Source organism: Alosa sapidissima, chromosome 11, assembly GCF_018492685.1.
Source record: "Alosa sapidissima isolate fAloSap1 chromosome 11, fAloSap1.pri, whole genome shotgun sequence".
NCBI lineage: Eukaryota > Metazoa > Chordata > Actinopteri > Clupeiformes > Clupeidae > Alosa > Alosa sapidissima.
In genome coordinates, this window is record NC_055967.1 from 16,001,134 (window position 1) to 16,027,508 (window position 26,375).

The window sequence follows — 26,375 nt, forward strand, 5'->3', positions numbered from 1 at the left end:
TTTTCAAAGGTGGGACCTTGCTCTATGTTGGTGCACTGAGACAACATTAACACGGTCACACAGAATGGTAGAGTATATTCCAGAGATATTATCTTGTCATTATAGATTCAACAGCATTATACGCCTGCCTACGTACTTCCGCTCGATTTCTTTTCCCTGCGAAGTCAGAGAGTCTGGTTTCCAGGCTAACAGATGTTACAATATCATTCAACTAGACAAATGACGATGAGTGAACTACTGTTTTAACTCATCTGACTCTTTATTTCACATTGGTAAGAGGGTTTCACCATCCTCTCATAGCCAGGGTTTCACCATCCTCTCATAGCCATTTCCCATTGCTCCAGGCAGCAACAGCAGTAGCCGCTGGCCTTCAGTCCCACCTGTAGAAGCAGCAGTGCAGCCAGCAGCTGGAGCACCGGGCTGACCCTCCGAACCGCCTGCAGCTCATTCCACTCGTTGGCTACCAGGAGACGCCTCCAGGCCGAGGGAGCAGCTGGAGCAGTGAACGCCACCAGACCAGACAGAGGAGCTGAGGGTCCTGGATCATACAAAATTATCATACCTTATCCCACATTACACCACATGAGGAATATGGTGTGTCAAAAGATTACCATGTGTCACAATAATTGCTTTAAAGAATGCCTTTTATGCCTCTTTTTAAATATGCTATTCTGAACCTGATAATAAGTAGTATTTAGCCTAATTGTAGAACAACAGACCTGAGGCCCTGGGTTTATGAGGTCTCTCCCAGTCAATAAGAAATATATCAATGGACAGCTGCACCACCAGCAGGTGTATGAGTTGCAGGGCCTATACACACAGGAGCAGTAAACCATTTATATACAGGTAGCAAGAGGAAGATATGATGAAGTTTGTAAACAGCTTTAAACTTACTTTAAGAATAAAGGCCAGAGACACATAGCTTTTAAAATGCATTTCTATAGTACCACCAGGAGAGGGCAGCATTGCAGTAACAATGGAAAACTGGGCCTTGAAAAGCAATGACAAAAATCAAGTTTCAATATAAAATTAATTTCAGTGAATTCCGTGTATCAAGACAATGTATAATTTCAGTGTCACATAAGGATTTAAAGCTGTGTACATACTGACCTTAAAAGCCACAAGCCAGTAAATGCCTGTCCCAAAAGTAACCAGGAAGAAAGTATTTGCCAGATTACCACTCAAAAAGGCCATGAACTTCATTAACGTCTATAAAATAAAGGGAAGAAACAGGAGTATAGTGGTCTGTACAGGACAGGGCCAGTGTGCCTCCCTACAATGGAATACTGAGGTGCATTCACAGTAGGAAGATTGACAGCTGCATCTCTCTCTTTCTCTCTCTCTCTCTCTCACACACACACACACACACACGCCATATACATATCCAAACTCACTGTGAAGTTGAGTGTGTGCTGTCCCGATCTCCGACTCCAGCTGCTTGTCTCGAGCAGTGTCACCAGGAGGGACAAGACACTCAACACTACCACTGAGATCTACAGAATGAACAGAGAAGTCTAAGCAAACTACACACAGATTCAGACATGTTCACTATTTAAAAGACTACACATATACCACACTGATTATATAAAAAGGATAAGGTGCATACTGTGGTGGCCAATTGCATGGCGGCCTCATCCATGCTGTAAGCCACAGCAAATGACACCTTTAAAGGGGGGAAATAAATGTTAAGAATTATTTTACCATAATTATATACGAATTATTCAAATGAATAGTACTGAAATAGCCACAAAATCATTTCAGCATGAGTATGAGAGTGCTCACCAGGACACTGGTATTGTCAGCAACGCTGGCTGTCCTGTACTGAAGGCTCAGCTGGAGAGCTGGAGTAGCCCCTGGGCTGCTGGTTGGGATGCGCACACTACCCCACGGAGCAAAGAGAGAAAGGATAGAATTTGGTGTACACGCCATATTTTAGTTTCCCTCTCAGGACATAGACCAGGTTAGCTTGAGGCCCAACAAGGTGCGTACCAAGGTGTGGAGACTTTTTTACCACACAAAGCAGTAGACTTCCACCTAATCAGGCACTGGGCCACTGTCGATTCTGAGGTTAGGTGTGGGCACCTCACCTGAACATGAGAGAGCTGAGGTAGTGGACGGATCTTGGTGGTGACATCAGGCTGTCTGCTCTGCCTGTGAGTCCATCCACCAGGAAGAACCTCTGTATGCTGTGGACTGAGTGAGGAGATCAACTATCAGACATGTGGACCCTTTGATGATGATGACTTTGCTCTGTCTCTCATTTCCTAATTGGAACATTATTGTGAATTGGGGACTGTTCCCTGAGCACCTGTGGTTCCGGACTCTGGAAAATGGCTCTGAGTGGGGACTGGCCACACCATCAGTGTTCCATCGCTGTCAGTGTGTCGAAGGAAGAGCTGGTGAAACACTGGCTCAGGATACTTGATGAGAAGCTCCTGAACAGAGATGGAACACTGGGGGAGATGTGAGAAGATCATATAGCAGAAGACAGCAGGCACACACACACACACACACTGTTTATCACTGTCTGCATCAGATCAGAGAAGGAATCTTACAGACTGTCGAAAGGTTGTTCCAAAGAGGTAAGCTGTGTTCAGTCTTGACTGGGTGTCTGGACAAAGCTGGGTTATATAACAAGGTATGTGAGACATTATTCAATAGACATCCTTTGATCACATGATTTTTTCTCTAGAAAATCATATTGTGCTTCACCTGTAGGATTCCACCAGATACATCCTCCCAACCAACTAACTGACCGCTGGCACTGTAGCTTGCCAGCATCAAAGGCAGCTGCAATGAATGCATATATTATTTATTCACTTTTGTCAAAACAACCAGTTGTTCAACAAAATCTTCAGTGGTTTCTCTGAACTAAGGGAAAAGAAAGAAGCATCAACTCTATGAAATACTGTGAAGTTAGAGGGAGAGGGAGCTGAGGAGACCTGTTCATTGCTTCTGAAGGTTAGTCCTCTTGGAAATGCTGGTGTTCCAGTACTGGGGTATAGTCTTGGCAGGAAAGGACTGTGGACAAAAAGACACATTTAGCATTTATCTTTTAGTACATGCTATGTCATGTGGATACTTTATCGTTTACAACACATTGTTTAGATTATTAGGAGTTGACATACAGTGGTGGCTGGTGTGAAGCAGCAAGCTGATACAGGTGGACAGCTTTGGAGTCGGCTCTTCCAGCGGCCAGTGCTACCATGTTGGCCAGAAGCTGGCATGCTGTGAGGTTGTTGTAATCCTAAAGAAGTCATGTGGAGCGTGGAGAACACATGTGAGTGTTGAACACAAGGGCTTGACATACAGCATCATGTTTTGAGTGTTTTCCACCCGACTCCTCACCAGACATCCCAACAGGCTGGAGTCTAAGTAGGTCTTAAACCAGACGGAGTCCTGCGGTACACTTCCCTGTGAGGAGGTTCAGCAGAGCTTGAACATTACTTAAGATGAAAGATTCATGTCATATTATATTTACATTATTTTAAATGATATTCTAGTTTAATTCTGAATTATATTACCCACCGGCACACTGGCTGCATCTGTACTAGTAAAACAGACTCCACCTGTCTTTGAAATAAAAATATGCATGGAAAAAAACAGTACATTACATTAGAAAAGATCAGATGTTTAATGACCTCAAACTACCTCCTTCTTTATGCACTTGAGCAGAAATATGATCCTCGGCCTGCAGAAACGCCATTGTTGCCATAATGTTCTGGTATACATTTCTACGGACTCAAATCTGCCTTCTGTGCTATCTGATATGTTTATAGTGCCCCAGGCACACTATCGTTTTCAGACAAATTAGGTTTCATGACACATTGACTCTACATGGTGTACAGTTAAAAAGACGCTGACACACCTACTCTGTTTGGGACTGAGTTTATTAGGGGCTATCTTTGGCACACCTTTACTGTTAGGAATTCGTATTCAGCATACTGTCTCATCTTGCAGATATCTAAAGAAAATACACCCCAGTTTCAATTGGCTACTTGGACCCTGACATCTATGGTCTTACAGTGTATCATTCACATAAAGTGGAGGAACACATTTTTTTTACCACTGCACTGTACTATGCTATCACTGTATTCAAGATCATAATATGAAGTATTCATTCATATTATCTTATTATGTACTATATTATATATTAACATATTTAATGTACTTCCAAAGATCTGGGAAGATAACAATCAATTATTTTAAGACAAGGATAACTTTATTCTAGCCAGGATTCTAGTGCGTCTAGTCACCTAAATAATTATATGCAAATAGGGTATGAGACATGCCAATGAAATACAATCATATAGGGCCACAATGACAGCTACTTACGAGCTGAGCATCAGGACAATGACATAAACCCGTAACTTTGTAGAATGAATCTCGACACAGACCACATCTGCAAATTATATTTTAAAAGTACAGGTACCAGTAAGAGTTAAAAACTTCACCAAGTATTGAAAATTGACTGCTTATTCTCTTACTCCACAGTGGGTACTCACATGGGACTTGCCGGAATCCCAAGGGTGTCAGGGGAACAAGTGAAACAGGAAGCAGTCAGGTTAGTCAGACTCTCAACTGGAAAGACAGTGAACACACCAGTTGGCCAAAACACTTAGAGACAGAAATGTTGCGAAAGGCAAAATATATTTTGGTAGACAGTAAGAGCTACTCCTTAGTTTGAAATGCTTGACAGATTCCTGGAACATACATATTTCAACAACATGAGAGTAGAATGTGTGAGACAGTTTGTTGTTTGGTGTGTTGAGTACCAATCTCCAGGCAGCAGTAGCACTCACTCACCACGGGTTTGCCCAGTTCCACACTGGCAGTCTCCCTCTGCTTCTGTGCACCTCAGACACCTCCGCTTGTCGTGTGACACTGTGCCATTCTGCAACAAAAATATGGTACTTCTAGTATGCCATTAGTTATGGTATTTATTTTTGTTTTGTAAAAGTACATGGAAAGTATGGAAATCTCTCTTTTCAGTTTCCCCTGTGCCTCCTGTCAGAAGATGTTTGGTCAGTCACAGCTTAAGTTCTTACACACGGAGAGCACTGCACCACAGGGCTGCCCAGGTTCATCATAGTAAAACCACGATCACAGGTACAAGCTAGACCTGTTGAGAGAAAAAATAAGTATGTCAGACATAAAAAACAGTGCTCAGCAGGCAGTGGTGGCAGAGGATATCTCTCTGTCTGTAAGACTCACCACTTGGGCTTCGGTGCTGATTGGATCCACAGGCCTGGCATCTCAGGGATGCGGAGTTGAAGAACTGGTCTCTATTGCACTGACTTGGAAACTGAAGAGGGATAGATGTGTCCAGTCCTTGCGAGGCACAGCCTGTTGAAATGGCCAGCATCAAAGCGACCACCAGTCTTGCCTGTGTCATCTCTAAATGGAGTATTGCAGTAACACCTTTGATGGAAAGCTTCTGTTGTTGCAGTTGACCAAAGTCCACCTATGCCGGGTGGAAGGAACTATGCCAACGGTGTCCTTGGAGACAGCATACATCTCTGTTGTGCTTTCAATCTTCTCTTATCAAAGACAAACAGGAGGGGTTTTAATTCAAAATCAGAGTTGGGGGAAGTATATGCAAGCAAAATAGTACAGCAAAAGGTGGGAAGAAACTAGCATGGAACATAACCATTGTTGTGTAACGGCCACACCAGTAGGTGGCAATACTTTCATGGTTTAGTATGGTAAAGGTAAACTTGGTCAAGACGAAGAAGAGCATTATGCACGAGCTTCAACAGCAAAATCTGATGATTTGGTCAAAGACAACATTTTAGCTGAGCGTTTTTCGTTGTGACAGTTTTGGGAATGATTACGCGAATGACAATATAACGCTCGGCGACCACAAAATATCTGGAAACACCGATGTAATACTAGTCAAAAGGATCATCAGCACTGCCGAGGGTGGTAAAAGGTAGTGAGAGCAGATAGGCTACTCATTTATGCCCCGTCTGTCTCGGTTGTCGTACTGTGTGAGGCTCGCCATGGAGAGCCCTTGTTCCGCTTTTGTTTACAGTAACGCCGATTACAGTAATCATGTGTCTCGATTTAGAGGAAATGATAAACCTCCAGATCTGTCCAAATTCGATATGTATCTGAGATCAGCCTGGGTGGAACGAATGCAGCGTGGACTCTTCCGGTATCACCTCGGCCACTTAGAAACACGAATTCTTCCTGGCCATGCACGTCTGGTCGCTCAGTTAAACGTCGAGAGGGGACAACAGAGACGCAAACCTCAGGAGATCTTGAGTATCAAACAGGATTTTGACCCAAAGTTGTTCAATTTCAACAAAGCAAACACCAACGAAACTATGTTCGAATTACGTAAACACGAAGTACCTGAAGCAATCCATGAAGATGGATTTATCAAAGGCTGCAGGATGATAATAAACGTCAGCCCTCTGGAGTTTGGACATAGCCTCATCGTTCCAGAACCAAACCAGTGCTATCCCCAGGTACTGACACATCATTCTATTCAAGTGGGGATCGAAAGTGTCCTTCTAAGCACAGACCCAGGCTTTCGAGTTGGATTCAACAGCATGGGGGCATTTGCTTCCGTCAATCACCTTCACTTGCACGCATACTACCTGAACCATGAGTTGGCCATAGAAAGCGCCCCCGCTGAGTCGGTGATGAACGCGAGGGGCTTGCACTGTTTGAGCACTTTTCCGAGAGGCTTCTTGTTATACACGGAAGGGGGAGACCTACATTCAGTTGTTAGTACAATTCATACACTTACAGACTTCTTGGTGAACCATAATGTTGCACATAACCTTTTCCTAACCCGAGGGTCACCGCCCGACGCAGAAGGCGCACATGACACCAGAAGGTCAGGAGTGCGCATCATTGTGTGGCCCAGGTTGTCGTGCTTTGGGGCAAAGGAGGAGACTGCCTTCAATGTGGCACTATGCGAGCTCGCAGGCCACCTGTCTTTCAAGAACCGAGAGGACTACGAGACTACGACGGAAGAGAAAGTGCACAGCATTATCAAAAAATATATACTTTCTCCGGAAATGTTTCTTGACTTGCAGGCTCAGATAATTTCTCATTTAACTTTATTAGAGTCTGACACGAAGCACTGCGAATGAGAAGCCTAGCCTAGTCTAATCTGTATACAGTTTTTACGTATTTTATGTTTTTGGTTTATTATTTACTGGAGAAAAGGCCTGTCGGGATTACGTTAAATTAAATGGTTGGGTGGCTACACACTATGGCATCATGTTTGTGTTTGGCAACCATGTAACAGTGGGAGTTTCCAGCAAAGATCTTAGAGCTGAGTGCTCTAGAATCTTTGATTTCCAGAGAAACGAACGTGTGTGGGTAGGCTACCTGATCTGCACGGGTTACCAGATGTTGTCATAGAGGAAAGGGGACTGTAAATAGGAAATTGCAGAGCCATAGTTGCGACAATCATAGACATAATATACATAGACGCCGCATTGGCTGCTGGAAACAAGAAATGCGGCCGCCATCTTGGACCGGTCATACTCCTCGTTGCGTTGCAGCAGAAGACACAAGATGACAGCACTGTGCAGCATGTTCCTTCTCAAATCGGCGGACCATACTCGGGGGATTTACTTTTCAGAAGTAAGATTTAACATAACCGTACTATTGGTTGTATTTTGTGAATAGAATATTACCAGAGAGCTGAGAAGGAGCAATCTTTGATATTACTGTATGAAAATCGTAGCCATCTAGCTAGGCTATGTTTACTCGGTGTTCACCCGGCTATGAACTGAGACTTGATAAGTCATATTCCATAACACTGACTTAGATTACAACTGACACAAGAAGGCTATTGTAGAAATAAATCATACTAGATTTGGCTGGCAAATTTTACACAAGTGGCACAGACTAGCCTATTGGGCAATCGCTAGCTGCTACTTGTAGCATAAGTGTGTTGGTGGTAGCCTCACTATTTCCTGAATAAAGTAACTTTTCAATAGCTCAACTTCTTTATTTATCAAGTAGCTTAGCCAGACAAGCTACACTTTTCTTGTCATGTGAAATTAGCACAATTTAAAGTAGCTTCCTATGTAGTGAACTAACCTACTGCTGTGTTTGTGTTAGGCTACTAATACATTTGACTGGGTGGTAGTTTTGTGTAGTGTTTTATTCATGGCAGAGTAACTGATGGTTTAGCTCACTAAAATTTCGAAGTAGCTTGCCCAACACTGTATTATTCACATGTCATTTACCCTAACAAGAATAAGATGCCTCTCAAATTCCTTTTCATTCATTTATTTATTATTTTGTATCTCTCCAGAACAACTGCCTTGTTCAAGAAGACTGTGAATGAACTGAACGGTCTCCTCACACCCCTGGAACTGAGGAAGGTGCAGCTCTTCATTGCAGTACTGCAGGGCATCTGCTACACTGTGACTGAATGTTTGATTTATGAGCTCCACCTTCATCACCTGCATTCGCCACTCTGTGTCCCATTTTCCCATCGTCTGGTTGACTCAGTCCTCTTTTATGGAGTACCCAGTTTACTATGCCATCTTATTTGCCCACCTGCTGTCTGAAGCACTTTTGTTCTCAGCCAAAGTGTACCCAAGCAATTTTAGCAAGGTGGGAACATACAAAATGACATGCACCAGTTGTCAAAATCATAGAACCAACTGCATCACGGTAACTCTGTCTCACTGAGCCTGTGAAGACACTCCCTGATTCTTTACTGATTGCAATGAACGGGTTGATCTTAGCAGTTTCTAAAATGTTTTATTTAATCTCTTCATTGGGGCTGGAACCTTTCTGTGAACTGTAAATAACAGATGCTGTTGATGAACCCATTGACACTGTACAAGTGACAAGTCACCTTTTTGTCTTGAATTAATGAACTGTTACACTTACTATGCCAAACCAATGTCTGTTTTTTAAGGATCAGAAACAAACCTACAAACTTGCACTTTACAATATTTATGGAACTTGTCTAACAAATGCTGTTGATATTGAACCCAGTTACTCCATTTCCTTTATGCCACACCAATGTCTGTTCATCACTTTATTTTTGATGGCACTGAACTGAAAATGTTAATGGATTTTTTTTCTGTAAATTTAACTCATTAAAACTTGTATCAAACCAGTTTTTGTCTATGCTGTCAAACGTGGATTAGTTATGTTCCCAGTTTTTATATTGGATGTCATTACTTTATAATATATCATATATCAGAATATTCTATTACTGTTAAGCCCACTATGAATATTAAAATACACACAACCATGTTTCCTGTATCATACAGCTTTTCTACTGGGAGGTTTACAACTTATTCTGAGTCAATTTACCCAAGTTTGTCACTAAACTACATAGGCCTACAGTACTTGGAATACCCCTCAGATGTCTGAATGGCACTGATCTCACTTAAATGTTTATGGAACCTTTCTGTGGACTGTGAATAATGCTGTTGATGGAACTTTTCTGTCAACTGTGAACTATATTTAACTCATTAAACTTGTATCAAACTAGTTTTGTCTATGCTGTCAAACATGGATTATGTTCCCAGTTTTGATATCGGACGTCAGGTCACTTTATATCATATATCAGAATATTCTATTACTGTTAAACCCACTATGAATATTAAAATACGCTAAATCATGTGTCCTGTATCATAGCTACATGTATGACCTTTGCAGCAAAAAAAAACGCGTGAGAATCTGTTCGGTATTCAGTGAGATATGATTAATTAAGTGCGCTGACAGCTCATCTCACCGGCCAAACAGATTACACTGAGTGGAGTGGATGACCGGTCCAAGATGGCGGCTCCAAATCTCGTCAGCACTAGTAAGGAGTAGCGGTCGATGCGGCGTCTATGTATATTATGTCTATGGCGACAATGGGTGTTCAAAATTCGTTAAAGTCACGTGGTTCATGTAAACTTCAAAAAGTTCCCGGAAGTGATTGACAATTGATTAGAATGCATTAAATAAGCTACTGTTCAATGAGAGACAGAGCCACAATTGTGGGTAATTGACAGACAATAAATGCATTGATATACAATATTTATAACACAGTGTAATTATTGGGTAAACTGTGTAGTTATCCTACCATTACAACAATATTAAATTAAATTACAGACCGTAGCCTGCTAAATATCGGAAGGTGATCTTTTTTTCTCCATTTTACGTATTGTAAAGTTTGAAGGTTTCAGGACGCTTGTTCAGAGCAAGCTTTATTGGCTGAGAACGGGGGCAGGGACACATAGTACAGCGGATAACCATGAAAATTGTGCACTTTTTGAAAGAAACATGAAACTTCTATCATAGTTAGGTTATACCATGAGGTTTATTTTCAGATTGGGAGGGAAGTCAAATTTGACCTCTGAGGCCCAGGAGAGGTCAAATCCAAGATGGCCGCCAATAATATTCAAAAGTGCCTCACGTTGGAACCAAACACAGTAGAAAAACACTTAAGGTGTCATTTCCCACTAACTTATTACACTAACAAATTAATTTCTTTGTTGTCGCTGTATTATTCAGTTATTAGTTGTTATTTCATGAGATGTGTGGCTAAATTCATTTCTTCACAGCACAGAATTATCCACAGGTGACCCCACTAGACCATTTTCACAGACCACCTGCAATACCACCGCTGGTTGAAAAATCCCTGCTTTAGAGAGTTGTTGCTACAGGCCACAGTACGCACAATGTAGAGAGCACTTCAATCGACATATTCTAACAGGTAAACATATTGACTATGAACAAACAATATTATTACATAATTACATAATATTATTCATGTTGCAAATTAATTTAACCATAGCCAGGAAGGAGTTTTCCTTGGTAGTTAGCTTTTGAGTTAAAAATCATGGACATTGATCAAAATAATTATCCTAGCTAAACTAGAAGATAGTCTGGAACATTTATGTGAGCTGAAGCTAGTTTAATGATTGAACAGAGTATATTGTAGATATGTCAGCTTGGTAATGTGAAATTTGTTATGGCTGAAATAGGTAATGTTAACAGAGTAGCCTAGTTAAAGGGACACCAGGCAACGTTTTCGTGTTAATTACTCATCTTCGTAAGTCGGTATATGGTTAAATGACTCGTTACAGGGCGAGTGAAGACTCTCTCGCCCGCCCCTATTGCCTGTAGGAAGAATATCCCGCTTGCAAGTTCAGTGTATCCTACCCGCCGACCGAAGCAGGCAGGCTAACGAAACGCTAGAGATTGTTGAAAACGTGCGTATGGCAGAGCCGGCGAAGAAGCAACGAAAACCCTTGACAGAAGACGCAAAGAAAAGGAAAAGAGCTTCAGACCGAGCGAGGGGGAGTTTCGTAGAGAAAAAGCAGCAGGCTTGCCTGGTGTCCCTTTAAATAGTCGGTCAACCGGGCTTGAACACATTTGTAGCTAGCATGTTAATATAAGGCTGTGTCTTTAATTACTACTTAATTAATTACTTCTTACTGTTAAGACTATCAATTGGGAGATTGTTAGGGCAGGTTTTGTGGTGGACTGATGCCCAATGTTTGTACCATCAAGTACCATGTTGATGAAGGCCAAGAGAGATGGTGGCACAGCCCTCTGCTGGCAGTTTTCTTTGAATGACCCGTCAAAAGAGAAAGATGAATTAGGATCTCTTTGCGCACTACTTGTGCTGCTCGCATTAAGTGTGCCTTTCCATTGAGGCCAAGTACCATCACCACTGTCTGTCTTCATTGTACAACAGAGCAAGGCAGGCTGCATCTAAACGAAATGATGGAGAAGATTCTTGTCTACATGGCATAGCCTTTGCACAGTTAGTGGCATATCTAGAAGACATGAACAGTGATGAGAACAGTGCCCCTTTCTTCAAATTGACAGACATCGCTCAGTTGTACAAGACCAGGCTGGAACAACTTGGTCTTACTGTAGGTGGTTTTCTTGAACTCTGGTGGTTTTCAAATCAGATACAGAATGGGCACCCAAAGGTTAGTGGGAAATGACACCTTAAGTGTTTTTCTACTGTATTTGGTTCCAATGTGAGGCACTTTTGAATATTATTGGCGGCCATCTTGGATTTGACCTCTCCCGGGCCTCAGAGGTCAAATTTGACTTCCCTCCAAATCTGAAAATAAACCTTATGGTATAACCTAACTATGGTAGAGGTTTCATGTTTCTTTCAAAAAGTGCACAATTCCCCTTGATTTGAGGGCTTAACCGCTGTACCACACAGACCCAAAACTTAATACACACGGGGCAGGTCAAGCAGACACACACACTACACCTACAGGGGAGGTCCAGCCCCCCACACAAGAAGGAACACACATGAGGGGAAACTAAAAGGGAAACATGTTACACTAAAGACACTAACCTTACACTTATAACTTACAAGAATAACGACATAAACCCCCCAAATGTTCTCTCTCGTATCCCAGCATGCATTTCGCGGGAGAACGCTAACACTGTCTTTCTGCGCCGACGCTACAGTACAGTATGTGTCACTTAGGCTAATTTCTGTACAAAAAAACCAAGACGGGAGATGTGTCACTTAGGCTAATTTCTGTACAAAACCAAGACGGGAGATTCTTTAGAAAACGCAAAAGCACCCACCCCATAAGTGGTCATTCACCGTGCTAAATAGAGGGAGAGCAGATAGCTAGATAGATAGATAGATAGATAGATACTTTATTGATCCCCAGGGGAAATTCAAGGTCTCAGCAGCAGCATACATACAACACAAACACATTCTTTAACAGCAGAAAGAGTAATTAAAGTATATAATATAAAAACACAACTAAGCAGTAAGGACAGTAGAAGATAAAGAATATGCTAAATATACTAAAATACAAATTATACTAACACTTAATACAATATATAAAAATATACTAAAATACAAATTACAAAAATACAAATTATACTAACACTAATCTAAATCAATTCTAAAAACAGTATCCACATAGTAGTGATTAATAAATCAGAGGCGCTTGCAATGACTGAGGCAGGGACTGAGCCTGTGATTCTCTGTGCATAGTAAGGTATGGTAAGGTGCTCTAAGGTGCTCTGTGTGAATGAGTGTCATGGTGGTAGTGCAATGGTGATAGTGGCCATGGTGATAGTTCAAATGAGTCAACAGTGCAACAATGCAGAAATAAAGTAAAGTAAAGTCTATATATCTATATATTTAACTATTTAAGAAAATGTATAAGTGTGGCCACAGTTCGGCTGTGGCATGGGGGGGGGGGGGTTATGCATATGTGCTAATGTGCTAAAATAGGGGGGGGGGGTTATGCATATGTGCTGATGTGCTAATATAGCACGCAAACAGTGAGGCATAACGAAATAATAATAGAAGAGGACGCTGGCAACAACAGACTGGTAGAACATCCTGAGGAGCTTACTGCACACATTGAAGGACCGCAGCCTCCTCAGGAAGTACAGCCTGCTCTGCCCTTTCTTGTAGAGTGCGTCAGTGTTGGCTGACCAGTCCAGTTTATTGTCCAGGTGGAGACCCAGATACTTGTAGGTGCTAACCACCTCCACATTGACCCCATCAATGAGAACTGGTAGCAGAGTGGGCTTAGACCTGCGGAAATCCACCACCATCTCCTTGGTCTTTGAAGTGTTAAGTTGAAGATGATTGAGTTTGCACCATTGCACAAAGTCCTCCACCAGGCTCCTGTACTCCTCCTCCTGCCCGTTCCTGATAAACCCCACAATTGCAGTATCATCAGAAAACTTCTGCATGTGGCATGAGTCGGTGTTGTAGCAGAAGTCAGATGTGTACAGGGTGAACAGGACTGGAGAGAGCACAGTTCCCTGTGGCGCTCCGGTGCTGCAGATCACAGTGTCAGAGAGACAGTTCTTCAATCTGACGAACTGTGGTCGCTCGGTCAGGTAATCTGTAATCCAGGTTACCAGGTGAGCGTCCACACCAATCTGCAAGACCTTGTCTCCCAATCTGAGGGGCTGGATGGTGTTAAAAGCACTTGAGAAATCAAAGAACATGATTCTTACAGCACTTTTCCCCTTGTCCAGGTGGGAATGTGTCCTGTGTAGAAGATAAGTGATGGCATCGTCCACACCCACTTTCTCCTGGTAAGCAAACTGTAACGGGTCTGAGCATGCCTAAGACCAATCGCTCCATTGTCTTCATCACATGTGATGTAAGAGCGACAGGTCTGTAGTCATTAAGCTCACTAGGGTGTGGCTTCTTAGGGACAGGGGTGAGACATGATGTCTTCCACAGTGTTGGAACTTGTCCAAGGCGTAGGCTCAAATTGAAGATGTGCTTCAGTGGCTCCCCCAGTTCAGCAGCACAGGCCTTGAGTAGCCTTGGGCACAGTCTGTCAGGCCCAGCTGCTTTATTGCTGCGCAATTTCTTAAGTTGGACTGTCACTTGATCTTTTGTAATGGTGAGGGGTGTAAGGGGAGGGGAGGGGGAGGGGTGCATCTGGGATCTGTGTGTCTGATGGCTGTTGACTGAGGTCGTTGTCACCTCATTGTTCATGATCGCCATGTGGGGGAGGGGTGCAAAATCCATTGATGGTGGGGGTACGATAGCCTGTGATGATGGAGGTGAGTGTTGCGCTGGTATTGAGGGGGTGTGAGCTAACAAACTGGTAACAAACAGCTAACAAACTGGTTGCGCTGGTATTGAGGGGGTTTGAGCTAACAAACGTTCAGAAAAAGTCCTGTTGGCAAATTTGAGGAAAAGTCGGTAAAGTGGCTATTTCACACAATTTGTGGGTGCTGAATTCAAATATTTTGTTTACCAAGCTCAATTTTGAGTTTTAAGCTTGCTAATTAGCATAATTCACATACTTTTTGGTTTTGCCATCAGATATCATTGGAATTGCAAAAGGGTCAGTGACAGATAAGGGTTGGTAAGATGAGAAATTTAAAAATATGTTTAAACCTTTAAAACAAAACATGCCTGAAGTTTGCTAAAGTGTATACTTTGTATTTCTGTTGTATTCATATTATTTAATATGATGTGTATGCTATTTTTTAACATAATTTTTTGTACATTATTAGTATTTTAGACAAAATACTGGTTACACCAATTGACATAAATCGGTTACACCAATTGACCATAAAAAACGTTTATAGCAATAGGACAAGAAATTGACACAGAAAATAGGCATCAAGGTAAACTGAATTGGATATTTTGATATGTATTCATGTCATTCATCATATTCCATATCAAATATCATTTCATAACATCAATGAAGAAACTTTTGTTCTATTTGATTTCAATTCAGTTCTCATACAATTTCAGTTTATACCCATTATTTTCAAAGACAGTGAGATAAAGGGCCCTATTTTCGCGATGCAAAACCTGGCGCAAAGCGTATTATTATTCCGACGCAAAGTTTTTTCATATCTTACACTTCACTTTTTGCTTCTTCTTGCTTGTAAGTGACATCCATTGGGGGACAAGAGGTACATTTTATATATAATAAATGTATTTATATTATTTATTTATAATTTGAATATACTGTTTACATACATCATAATAAAATATAAAAAAAATATTATGGAAGTTTAAATTTAAAATGAAAAGCTTTGTGTTTCAAAAATCGCTTAAATTGCAATCTAATTAAACCCTTTTAAAGCTATTGTTCATGCTAAACAGTTAGTCACTATTTAAATTATAAAAGATGTAAGAGTCAAATAGTGTAACCGGTTACACCATTTGACATTTCTATTTAAAAGCAAAATTTGCAGGCATTATTATGGACAAATGTGTACACACTTCACCTTTATGTGAATATTCAAACACAGTTTTTACATTAAATTGAATATTTTATGATTATTATGATTTATCAACATTTTTAAAAGGTCATACCATTTGACATGTAACCTAAGCTTGCCTGGCCTTGGCCTAAAAACACTATTATGTTACTTTAAGAGAGTTGCTAACCTTGACTCATAGCAGTTGGGGTCTTGAAGGGTCCTTCTCTATGACATAATTTCACATGATTCTCTGACATAATACATACAAAATTGCTCCTTAAATGGCTTGACATTTTAAGTGGTTGATGTGACAGACACGATTCCCCATATTAATTCAAACATTCAGAACAATGGGGTTTCATTACTTGTATTAAATATAGAAAAGTTCTTGTGCAAGATCATGCCAGATTATTTCAGAAGGGATTTTGGAGAGAATTTCACATTTTTTTCAGAAGGTGTAATTATTTGGTTCATGTTTTTGTGGTTACACCGTGTTGACAATTTTACCCAAATTCAGTTAATACTCTTTCAAAATTAAATAAATCCAAAACTTTAAGATTAGGGTTTGATGAAAATTATATTTGAAAATAAATGTATTAATAAATACAATAAATACATTTTAAATGTATGTAACCCATATGTACACAAAAAAATGAGCGTCACGTCATTGACCCAAAACATAAGGCATTAATATACTCTTTATGTATCAGATATGTTGTAGGACAGGACAGGAATTACCCCAATGACTCAAGTAGCAAATGAAAATAAGCTAAAATTAAAATATAAATTGAAATAATAGCTAAAATGCAGTATGACGTTTAGAAGCAAAATAGATTCCTTGATAGAATTGTAGGTGACTGCTCATTTTTCTGTAGAAAGTACTTTGTCACTAACTATTATGAAGAGTTGTCAGTCTTTACAGAGGATTTACACTGTATTTTATTTTACTATAAAGGCGACTGTGCTTGCCTAGTTAAAACATCTCACTGGTGCTCTTTCCTATCATTCAAATTCCAGCCATGCAAAAAAATGGAAGAGTGCATATTTGAGGGTTGCTGAAGAGTACTATGGAGATTGCATTATTTGCAAAAAAATTAGACAAGATATCCTTTATAGTGCAACAAAGAGAAACATTCTCCAGTGCATCATTACTACATATGATTCTGAAAGGGAAGTGGATCTAGGACAAATCCTGAGCTATGAACTGATTAATGTCCCTGTACTGTAGCTATTGCAGATAGCGATGGTTATTTGTGAAGTGGAAATAAGTCTATCCTCACTCAAGTGCTGTCTAGCAATGTGGAATGTCCAGTAGTGATCACTGCAAAAACTGCTCATTCAACACTGGTAATAGATGCTCAAGATCTAGTTATGTCTTTAGGACACCCATCTGACTGCAGCACATTTAAGAAGTATGCAGGAAAGTTTGTAAGAAACATTTGTATTGTTAATTGGTATTTGTTATGTGGTAGCAAATGATGTTGACTATCAAAGAAATAGACCTAATGTAGGAATGCACACAGATATTGCAACAGATACACTCAGGCCAATCCAAACTTTTCTCATCTGTTGTTCCTCGTTGGTGGAACACACTGCCAGTTCCTACTCCTCAAGACCCAGCTCTTTAGAGAACATCTCCTTTCATAGCACCACTTACAAGTCTTGCTGATGCTAGCACTTACCAGCCGTCTTGAACTGACACTCAACTGTTTAAAAACAGCACTCACTGATGCACTTATTCTTACTGTACTCTACCGTTTTTAAATTGTCCTAAAATTGTTGAGAGAATTGCTTTAAAACTTAACTGTTACCATCTTGTTAGTTGCTTTGGTTAAAAATGCATCAGCCAAATGTAATGTAATAATGGTATAGGCCTATCTGATTAAGACCCAAAGAGTGGTTGAAACATACTTATTAAATAACACTGGGAGCACAGAACTACAGAACAGACTATCTTCACTTTTTTCCCTTTGCAACTGTCAAAGAAATCCCATAAACACAGGAAGGCCTAGGGTATCCTACATCAGATGACCTAAAGATTAGGCTCTTCTGCATAGCATTAAGTGATTGGTATGCAGTAATCTGAACACTGACCTTGATCTAGCCTATTTTGGCTATTTAAAGGTAATTTATTGCCAAAACATCACACAATATAAATGAGCTATAACAAACAATAAGGCCATCCTTAAAAATATTTTCGTTTGCCGTAACCCGACCGACCCTGTCAATTTAGAACCGACCCACATATTTATTTTTTTCCCCTTTTAGTCCGACCGACTTGCCGGTTGTAAACTTGCGTTAAGACCGACCGTTTTTTTTTTTTTACTCTAAACAACCAATACAAATAAAATACTATTTATTTTAGTAGGCCTAAGTATTGTGAATATAAATTGCCTACATACAAACGTAGGCTCTCTTAAATAAAACCCTGTGGCGTCATCTGTACACCATTGGTTTACGCATGTCACACTATGGCCTATACGCTTCGTTCACACAAACATCTCGACAACGCTCATTACTTGGCACGAAGTTCTGGAAGAACTGTGCCCAGATCTTTTCCCATTCCTTCTCACCTCTAGTCTAACGGTGACCGTGTTGAAGTCTATTCAGTATTTCTCAAAATATGGGTCCGCAAGACTGATGGTCCGCGGAGTCGTGGAGTGAAATTAGGCCCGGTTCTTCGTCTGATAATTTGCTGCGAAGTTGATAAAGATACCGCGGGCCGACAAAAAAAAGAAAACAAACGTTTCTGCTATCGATGTCATTAAACATGGAGCCATACAATAAAGTGGTGGTATGAGCGTTCATTCAATGCAGGCGTCTGCGCGAGAGAAACTGAAAATAATCAATAACGTTGGTATCAAAGCTTCGCTTCAACCTGTTGAATGCTATTTAATTGTTTAACGACACTTGATAGAACGACGTTGATTTTTGGAACTTCCATAGAAACAGAGCAGAGACTGTATAATACACTGTATAGCACTGAGTATTGTATAGTCAAATTTGAATATAACGTGGCCAAAAGCTATTGTAGCCTTCTTTCTATCTGTTAAAGATCAACAGATCAGTGATTTACGCCTATCTGCTCGCCAAAAAAGCTGGTATTGTGTTTCCTGAATCCTTATGTAGCCCTCTAGCTCTCCATCCGCGCACGCCGCCGGCTTCCAGCACCTCCACTGCTACTCTGCGTTGTGTTATTATCGTGAACGTGAGGGTGCATCCGGTAGGGAGACACGGACACAGAAGGGTTCGGGATTGTGGCAGACCGTACTTTACTGGGCTTCATAGACAGCATCTATAAGGTTGATGGCATATACTCTCATTTATAACCAGTATGAAAAATCCTAATGCACTTCAGTTGTACATTCACATGTTAATGAATCCCCATATTACATTCAAGTGCTAACGAATACCAAAACACTAACTAACTAGCACAGTAACACATAGCTTAGCACTGTATTAGTGGCCACATTACACTCGATCTTATAACGAAAATAAAAAGTGCTTTTTCTCAAAATGACTCAACATTTAAGTCTTCAATAACTAGGTATCAACAATAGCTCAACAAAACGAACTTTCTAAGTAGTATTACTCAAGATAATTTCTATTTTATAAACTCATGAAACTAACGTGACTTACCTATAAGGTTGATGGCATATACTAAAGAAAAGATGGCGTTCTAAGCTAAACACGCATCAACCCTACGGTGTATCAAAAGGAACAATCAGAGTTAAACTAACGAAAATATAAATAATACATAGTCCTGCAGTGACACCTAGTGGCGCTACACATACACTGCCTTACATCCACCCCTTCTTTAATTGATGGCGTCCCAGCCATCAGATCTACCTAAAAACACCTTTACAGCATTATCTAAGAAAATGAAAACAATAAACATGTTGTGAATGCATGTGTGATATGAAGTGTGTGTAGTAAGTGTGTGCAGATGACTGTTATCAAGGTGCATTCATTATGCCTCTACAAATGTCCTGCAGCTCTTTTTGCTTTGGCCCTAAGCCACAACTTTCTCCCTCTTTCTATCTTTTGTTGGTCATTTTCTAGCTCCATGACATGGGACTCGAAGGTGAGTTTTACGGGGGGATGACGATTCCTTCTTGGGTTCCTCCTTTGAGTGTCAGTCCCTTGAGTGGAGGTGGCACCACCAACAGTCACAAGCACTTCCTCTCTTCCAGTCATGTCTTCTGTCCCCACATCAGCCTCCTCTGTACCCACGTGTTCCTCTTCTCCATTTACTGTTTCAGGCATAACTCTTTCCACCATGTCCTCGGTACTCTCACCCTCGGTTTCCTCTTCTGTGCCCAACTCAATATCTGCTTCACCCATCTCGCTATCTGACTGGCTCTCTTCCATGGCAACTCCAGCCTCTTGCTCGACCGGAAGAAACATGCACTGAGTAAGGAGGTTCCGGTGAACCACTCTCTCTGCTCCTCCGTCCTCTGGTCGCACAACATACACAGGCAAGCTCGGTTGCTTCTTCACCACTACATACGGGCGTGCCTCCCATCGATCTCCCAGTTTCTGCCTCCCCTCCACATGACAAACTTTAACTAAGACTCTATCTCCCGCACTAAAGTCTTCACTCCTGGCCTTTCGGTCGTAATACTTTTTCTGTTGTTCCTTCGCCTGCTGAGACGTCTGATTAGCCAGGGCATAGGCCTGCGACAGAGAGTCATGCAAAGTCTGAACATACTCACTGTATTCACATGCCTCGCTGGTGGTAGGGAACCCAAAGACTAGGTCCACTGGGAGCCTGGGGTGTCTACCGAACATTAGGTAGTATGGGCTGTATCCCATGGAGTCATGTCGTGAGCAGTTATAGGCATGTGTCATGGCATCAACATGCTCATGCCACCGGGGCTTCAAGTGCGGCTGTAGTGTTCCCAGCATGTTCATCAGGGTACGGTTGAACCTTTCGGTGGTCCCGTTACCCTGGGGGTGGTAGGGCGTTGTGTGTGTTTTAGTGATGCCAATGCACTTACACAATTCCTTTACAATCGCACTCTCAAAATTGCGTCCTTGATCGGCATGTAATTTGGCAGGGAAGCCAAACCGACAGAAGAAATTCTTCCACAGTACCCGAGCCACTGTGCCCGCCTTTTGGTCCTTGGTGGGGTAGGCCTGTGCGTAACGAGAAAAGTGGTCAGTAACAATAAGCACATTCTCTATACCACCTTTTGACTTTTCTAGTGACAAAAAGTCCACACAAACCAGTTCCATGGGGGCACTGGTATGGATACTGACAAGGGGAGCCCTGACATTGGTTGTGGGGGTCTTTCTAAGGCAGCATCTCTCACACTGTTCGCACCAGGCTTTGATCTCCTGAAACATTCTTGGCCAGTAAAATCTCTCTCTTATCAGCTGCAGTGTTCGCTCAAATCCTAAATGCCCTGAATCGTCATGGAGAGCTGTTTTGATGGCTGCACGAAACCTCTCGGGCAGTATTAACTGCTCCACCAACCCTCTATGACAGTCTCTGACCCGGCGGTATATGATGCCTTTCCTCACCATTAACCTCCTCCACTCTTTTAAAAGAAGGCCCCCATTCACGCCCACTTCCATCCTCTCACTACGGCTCGGCTTTTGGTTCCTGCTCCTGTAGTGTAAGATGGGGCTGATGACTGGGTCTTCCTTTTGCCCTGCCCGAATCTCCTGTGTGGTCATAGCAGGCAGTGCCTCCATCCCCACATCTCCATATGGCTCGCTGGTCACCAGCAGCTGGCCACTTTCAGACTCCTCCATGACAGCCGTGCTCTCCCCTGAGGCCTCCTCGGCTTCCTGAGTGGTTTGCGTCTCATCCTGTATCTGTCCACTCTCTCTGACTTGCTGAGGGCAGGTTTGTAGGGCCTCCGACACCTCCTGATTGGACATGCGTGAGAGTGCATCGGCGTTGGAATTGTCCTGTCCCCTCCGATACTGGATGTCAAAATCAAATATGGACAGATGAGAAACCCACCGCTGGCCAGTGGCGTCGAGTTTGGCTGTGGTCATCACATACTTTAAGGGATTATTGTCCGTCAGAACAGAGAACTTGCGTCCATAGAGATGGTCATGGAACTTGTCGCAGGCGGCCCACTTGAGAGCGAGGAACTCAAGCTTGTGTGCAGGATACCTCGTCTCAGGTGGGCTCAAGCCTCTGCTGGCGTATGCAATAACCCTTTCCATTCCTCCTTGGATCTGTGCCAACACAGCGCCGAGCCCCTCTCCTGACGCATCGGTCTGCAGCAAGAAAGGCAAACTGTAGTCTGGATAGCCTAGCACTGGTGCATCTACCAACTTTTCTTTTAACGACTGAAAGGCCTCCTCGCATTCAGTCGTCCATAAAAAGAGTTGGTCAGGGCCTGGGCTTTTCTGGGCCCCTCTTTTCTTCTTTCTAGGGTCACCCGAGGTAAGACGGTATAAAGGGGCAGCCATACTGGAGTAGCCTTTCACATACCGCCTATAATAGCCCGCGAATCCTAAAAACTGAAGGACTTCCTTCCGATTAATGGGCCTCACCCAGTCCTTAACCCTGCTGATCTTCTCTGGGTCCGTCCTGATCCCCTCTGCAGACACCAAGTGACCCAAGTACTGGACTTCCTTCCTCACAAGTTGGCACTTGGAGGGCTTCAGCTTCAAGCCATGTTCCCGAAGCCTGTCAAACACCAGTTGCAGCCTTTCTAAATGTTCATTAAAGGACTTAGAGAAAATAATGATATCGTCCAGATAAATAAGGAGATGGGTGAAATTCAAGTCCCCAAAACAGCAGGTCATAAGCCTTTGAAAGGTGGAGGGCGCATTCTGCAACCCAAAAGGCATTCTGTTGGCCTCAAACAGCCCCATGGGGGTACTGAATGCTGTCTTGTGCTTGTCATGTTCCGCGACTTCCACCTGCCAATAACCAGACGTAAGGTCGAGGGTGGAGAAGTACTTTGCTTGCCCTAAAGCCTCTAGTGCCTCCTCTATTCTCGGCAGGGGAAACGCATCTCTGGTGCTGCAGGAGTTCAGTTTCCTGTAGTCAATGCAGAGTCTTAGTGACCCATCTTTCTTGGTCACAACGACCACTGGAGAGGCATACGGACTCTTACTAGGGCGGATGACTCCTGCTGCCTCCATCTCTGTCAACAACTGCCTCACGTCTTGCCACTGGGATGGGGCTATCTTGCGATATGGCAGTCGAAAGGGCCTCGAGTCGACCAGAGGAATCTCATGCTGTATGGTTGTTGTGTGACCATAATCCAGGGGAGTCTGAGAGAACACACATGCGTTCTTGTCCAGCAGCTCCTTGAGAAGAGCACGCTGGTTCTCGTCTTCCACTGCCGCTGCACTTAGGTCAACACTACAACTAGCCACCACTTGGTCCAGACTGAGACATGCCTCTTTCTTCCCTGCTTCACGCTGCTTTTTGGCAGAGAACTCCACCACATTGTTAACGAGAACAGCATTGGCCAGACATGTCTGTGGTTTAATTGTAATGCCACGTTGGGAAAGATTCATCACCCTGACTGGAGTGCAGCCCTTTTTTACATCCACAAGGACTTTGGCGACCAAGAGATCCTGGGGGAGCTGCCAGGAGGCATGGCCTTCTATCAGGGCGGTGTAGGTCTTCCTTCGAGGGCCAGCTTTAATTTTACACCTTAAATCCATCTCTTTTCCACCAGGGATATGTATCTTACGGCCGGTGTAAACAGCAGGACCCACAACGTCATGCATTTCACTTTGCTCAGCGCTCCCCACCTTCAGTAAAGCCGTATACCATTCAGGATGATTCTTTTTGACCTGATGCAGAAACTGCTGGCCATATGCTTCTCGAAGATGGCAATGGGAGGCTCGAATGACATTGGTTCCCACCAGCAGGGGGACTGAGGAGCGATAGTCAGAATCAGGAACGACGAAGGTAGGCACAGCCTTATACTCTTTCCCAAGAACTTTCAGGTCCACGTGCAGGACACCGTGATAGGGCACGGTCTGACCTGCCGCACCCTCAATGGGTATTTTAGAAGAGCGTAGTTTCTGCTTGTGCAGGACAGGGTGGCCTCGCCAGTAGCTGTGAGTGACACTAGTTATCTGGGAGCCAGAATCAATGAGAGCTCTGCACTCCTTGCCATTGACTTCCACCACTCCTTCATTCCTGGGACCTACTAGGGGTGTTTCATCTCCATCAGTGTTAATCTGATTTACCGGTGGGTGGGGCCCTTGCTGCATGCCCATGGTTGCCCCAGCTACCATGGGCTTTAAGCGTTTAAAGGTTGAGCGGAAGGGGGTGTGTGCCTCTCAGCTGGGGTCTGGGAGGCTTCGGCTGGGATGGGAACTGGAAGCAGTGCTCTGCAAACTCGGGCTGTGTGTCCTAACTTTCCACACCGGTAACAGGTAAAGCTCTGGTTTGCCTTTCCCGGTGATGGCTGGACCGTTGGTGAGGAGATAAGTGGTGGAGCAGTGATTCTCAACTCTAGGTGGGATAACTTGGCCATTTGTTCCTCCTGATTGAGGGCTAATCTCTTGACCATCTCAGTCAGCTCTGATAATTCAGATGTGTGCTTTGCCTTCTCTGTTTTCACGTTTCCACCACCCTCTGAGGTTACATGTACCTGTGCATATGTTTTTTTCACTTTGTTTTGGGGCTGGAACTTTTTGTTTTCCCTAGCTAGGTTTCGTAGTTCAGCCTGCAGCTCGCGGAAGCTCAAGAGCCTGGGTGTCATTGGTGCGATTCGCATATACACGTCTTCATCGGTAAGGCCCCTCATGAACTGCCGGGTAAGTTTGCCATCTCGATCAAGGAAAGGCTTACCTCCCCTTTGTTTCTCCTCCACCGCTCGCAATTTCGCCTCCAGTGCTATAGCGTAAGAGCAGGCGGACTCTCCTGAATTCTGGCTCCGCTCGTAAAAGTCTGCTAATGGGTCTAAGGAGCCCCGTGTGTCGCTGTACTCTGACCTTAATTCCTCGAATGCTTTCTCTGGGGTCTGGTCATGGGGAGGTAGATTAAGGATCAGCTTTCTGGCTTCACCACTTAGGTGTCGCACCACCGTGGAAAAACGAAGGTGTGTGGGGAGCTCTATAGCCTCAAGAAGGTACTGCATGTCACGAATCCAGTCCTCCACCAGTATCTTACAGTCTGGATTTCCAGTGAAGACCTGAACATTTTTTACCTGATGAGTTTGCATGAAACCACCATAGGCTGTCATTGGAAGGCTTGGGCTGGCTCGAACAGGAGTCCGAGATTGTGCCACACATGGGTGGGTGTACATATGCAGGCTAGAAGAGGTGGGTGGAGGGACTGCTTGAGAAAGAACACCCGCATACCTGTTCAGGTGAGGACCTGGAACTGAGGTCTGTGGATGCAGTGATTCAAGAACTGGATCAGGAAACGCTATGTGAGGGCTGTCTGCGGTAGTATGGGGTACTCCATTGGCAACCGATAAAGGCACTGATGTGGCTCCACTATAGCCTGGATCCTGAGCACTGGGAAATGGGTCATCAGAAAAATGCACTTGGGGGGTCTGCCCAGCAACAGCGGGCCTACTTGTAAAGTTTGCCGCTGGTGGTGTCTGAAAATTTGGTATGGGCATGTGGGGGACAGGGGTGGAATGTGTATAGCTTGAATAGACCTGGGGACTAGGCCTAAAAGGCTGGGATGGATAGGGGGTGGTAACTGGGTAAGTCATGGCAGGCTGCTGGACAGCTGGCATCCCTATAAAGACATGTTGTGGGGAGCTCTGTTGAGGCAGGGTAGCTACAGGCCCATGTCCACTGTGTTTGGGAACAGAGGTGTCCACCAACCTGTTTGCCTGGTAGCCTTGTTTTAGGTCTGGGCTAGTGTCAAAGCGAAGTGGTGGTACTTGCCCTGAAGCTCCAGAGCCTGGCTGTCTTGCTGCATGGGCTGGAGTGTAGTACTGGTCAGCATCGGGGGCATGCATTGCGGGTGGTGGCGTATGTCGTTCCAGGGGCGGTAGGGTGTCGCCTTCTGCAGGCCCTGCGGGTGGTTGGAGGCTGGACGCCCCAGCGGAGCGCCACCGCAACTTTAGGGGAGAGTCTGCATAGCTCTGTGACATTTTGCTATGTTTGCTATGTGACATGTAAATTAAATGACAGTGTAATGTAATATGTGGGTTATGAGTATATATCAAGCTGTAAGATATTAAATGTTATAAAGCATGTACTTCAATGCAATCAGTATAGTGAATTATGCAGTTTAGCAAAAAAACATAACTGAAAAGGATGTCAGTTCAAACTTAAATTTCGACCTGAGTATTTCTCTAGACATCAATTAGATGCACAATAATCACATAAATCACCAAAACCTTATTATTCAAAAATATTCCCTAATATCACTTAACTAACAGTCAAATACATTTGCCATCATTGAAAATTCCTCCAATAGCAACAGTCAAACAATCAAAATTCAAAACAGTCTGTAAAGGATATAGTGACGATGATGAATGTAATACCCAGAATCACAAATCTGGTTAAGAATGTCAGTCCGCTCATTTAAGGTGATACAGTTCAGCATTCAAAACACAGGCCTGGCTGTAGAATTTTCGCCCGCTTGGGTCTTGAAGTGCCACAATCCGGGTCACGGCACCAAAGATGTAGCCCTCTAGCTCTCCATCCGCGCACGCCGCCGGCTTCCAGCACCTCCACTGCTACTCTGCGTTGTGTTATTATCGTGAACGTGAGGGTGCATCCGGTAGGAAGGGAGACACGGACAC

At 43.2% G+C, this 26,375-nt stretch overlaps 2 protein-coding genes across 5 annotated transcripts in view; one reads left to right on the top strand and one right to left on the bottom strand.

The window, feature by feature from the left end:
* LOC121723637 (meckelin-like) overlaps positions 1–26,375 on the bottom strand; it is a 43,161-nt gene that overhangs the window by 2,516 nt on the left and 14,270 nt on the right. The window contains exons 2-21 of one of the 4 annotated variants that reach the window (XM_042109502.1): positions 5,215–5,535; positions 5,049–5,122; positions 4,807–4,894; positions 4,506–4,581; positions 4,336–4,402; positions 3,529–3,573; positions 3,349–3,414; positions 3,129–3,247; positions 2,943–3,021; positions 2,713–2,790; positions 2,556–2,621; positions 2,309–2,453; positions 2,088–2,193; positions 1,783–1,879; positions 1,607–1,663; positions 1,395–1,493; positions 1,111–1,209; positions 895–990; positions 720–810; positions 381–538 (exon numbers count right to left, since the gene is read on the bottom strand). In XM_042109502.1, coding sequence (XP_041965436.1) covers positions 381–538; positions 720–810; positions 895–990; positions 1,111–1,209; positions 1,395–1,493; positions 1,607–1,663; positions 1,783–1,879; positions 2,088–2,193; positions 2,309–2,453; positions 2,556–2,621; positions 2,713–2,790; positions 2,943–3,021; positions 3,129–3,247; positions 3,349–3,414; positions 3,529–3,573; positions 4,336–4,402; positions 4,506–4,581; positions 4,807–4,894; positions 5,049–5,122; positions 5,215–5,395 — 1,887 coding nt within the window. In that variant the 5' untranslated portion in view covers positions 5,396–5,535. Of the gene's footprint in view, positions 1–380; positions 539–719; positions 811–894; positions 991–1,110; positions 1,210–1,394; positions 1,494–1,606; positions 1,664–1,782; positions 1,880–2,087; positions 2,194–2,308; positions 2,454–2,555; positions 2,622–2,712; positions 2,791–2,942; positions 3,022–3,128; positions 3,248–3,348; positions 3,415–3,528; positions 3,574–4,335; positions 4,403–4,505; positions 4,582–4,806; positions 4,895–5,048; positions 5,123–5,214; positions 5,541–26,375 lie in introns of all 4 variants that reach the window. The other 3 variants (XM_042109503.1, XM_042109501.1, XM_042109504.1) reach the window with 3 other exon arrangements.
* gdpgp1 (GDP-D-glucose phosphorylase 1) lies at positions 4,729–7,224 on the top strand. Its single transcript, XM_042109509.1, has 2 exons — positions 4,729–4,740; positions 5,946–7,224. The coding sequence occupies exon 2, from the start codon at positions 5,961–5,963 to the stop codon at positions 7,104–7,106; it is 1,146 nt and encodes a 381-aa protein (XP_041965443.1). The 5' UTR covers positions 4,729–4,740; positions 5,946–5,960; the 3' UTR covers positions 7,107–7,224.

Excerpts from the sequence above, each read along its gene's own strand:
- gdpgp1 (XM_042109509.1), top strand. The coding sequence starts at position 5,961 with ATGCCCCGTCTGTCTCGGTTGTCGTACTGTGTGAGGCTCGCCATGGAG.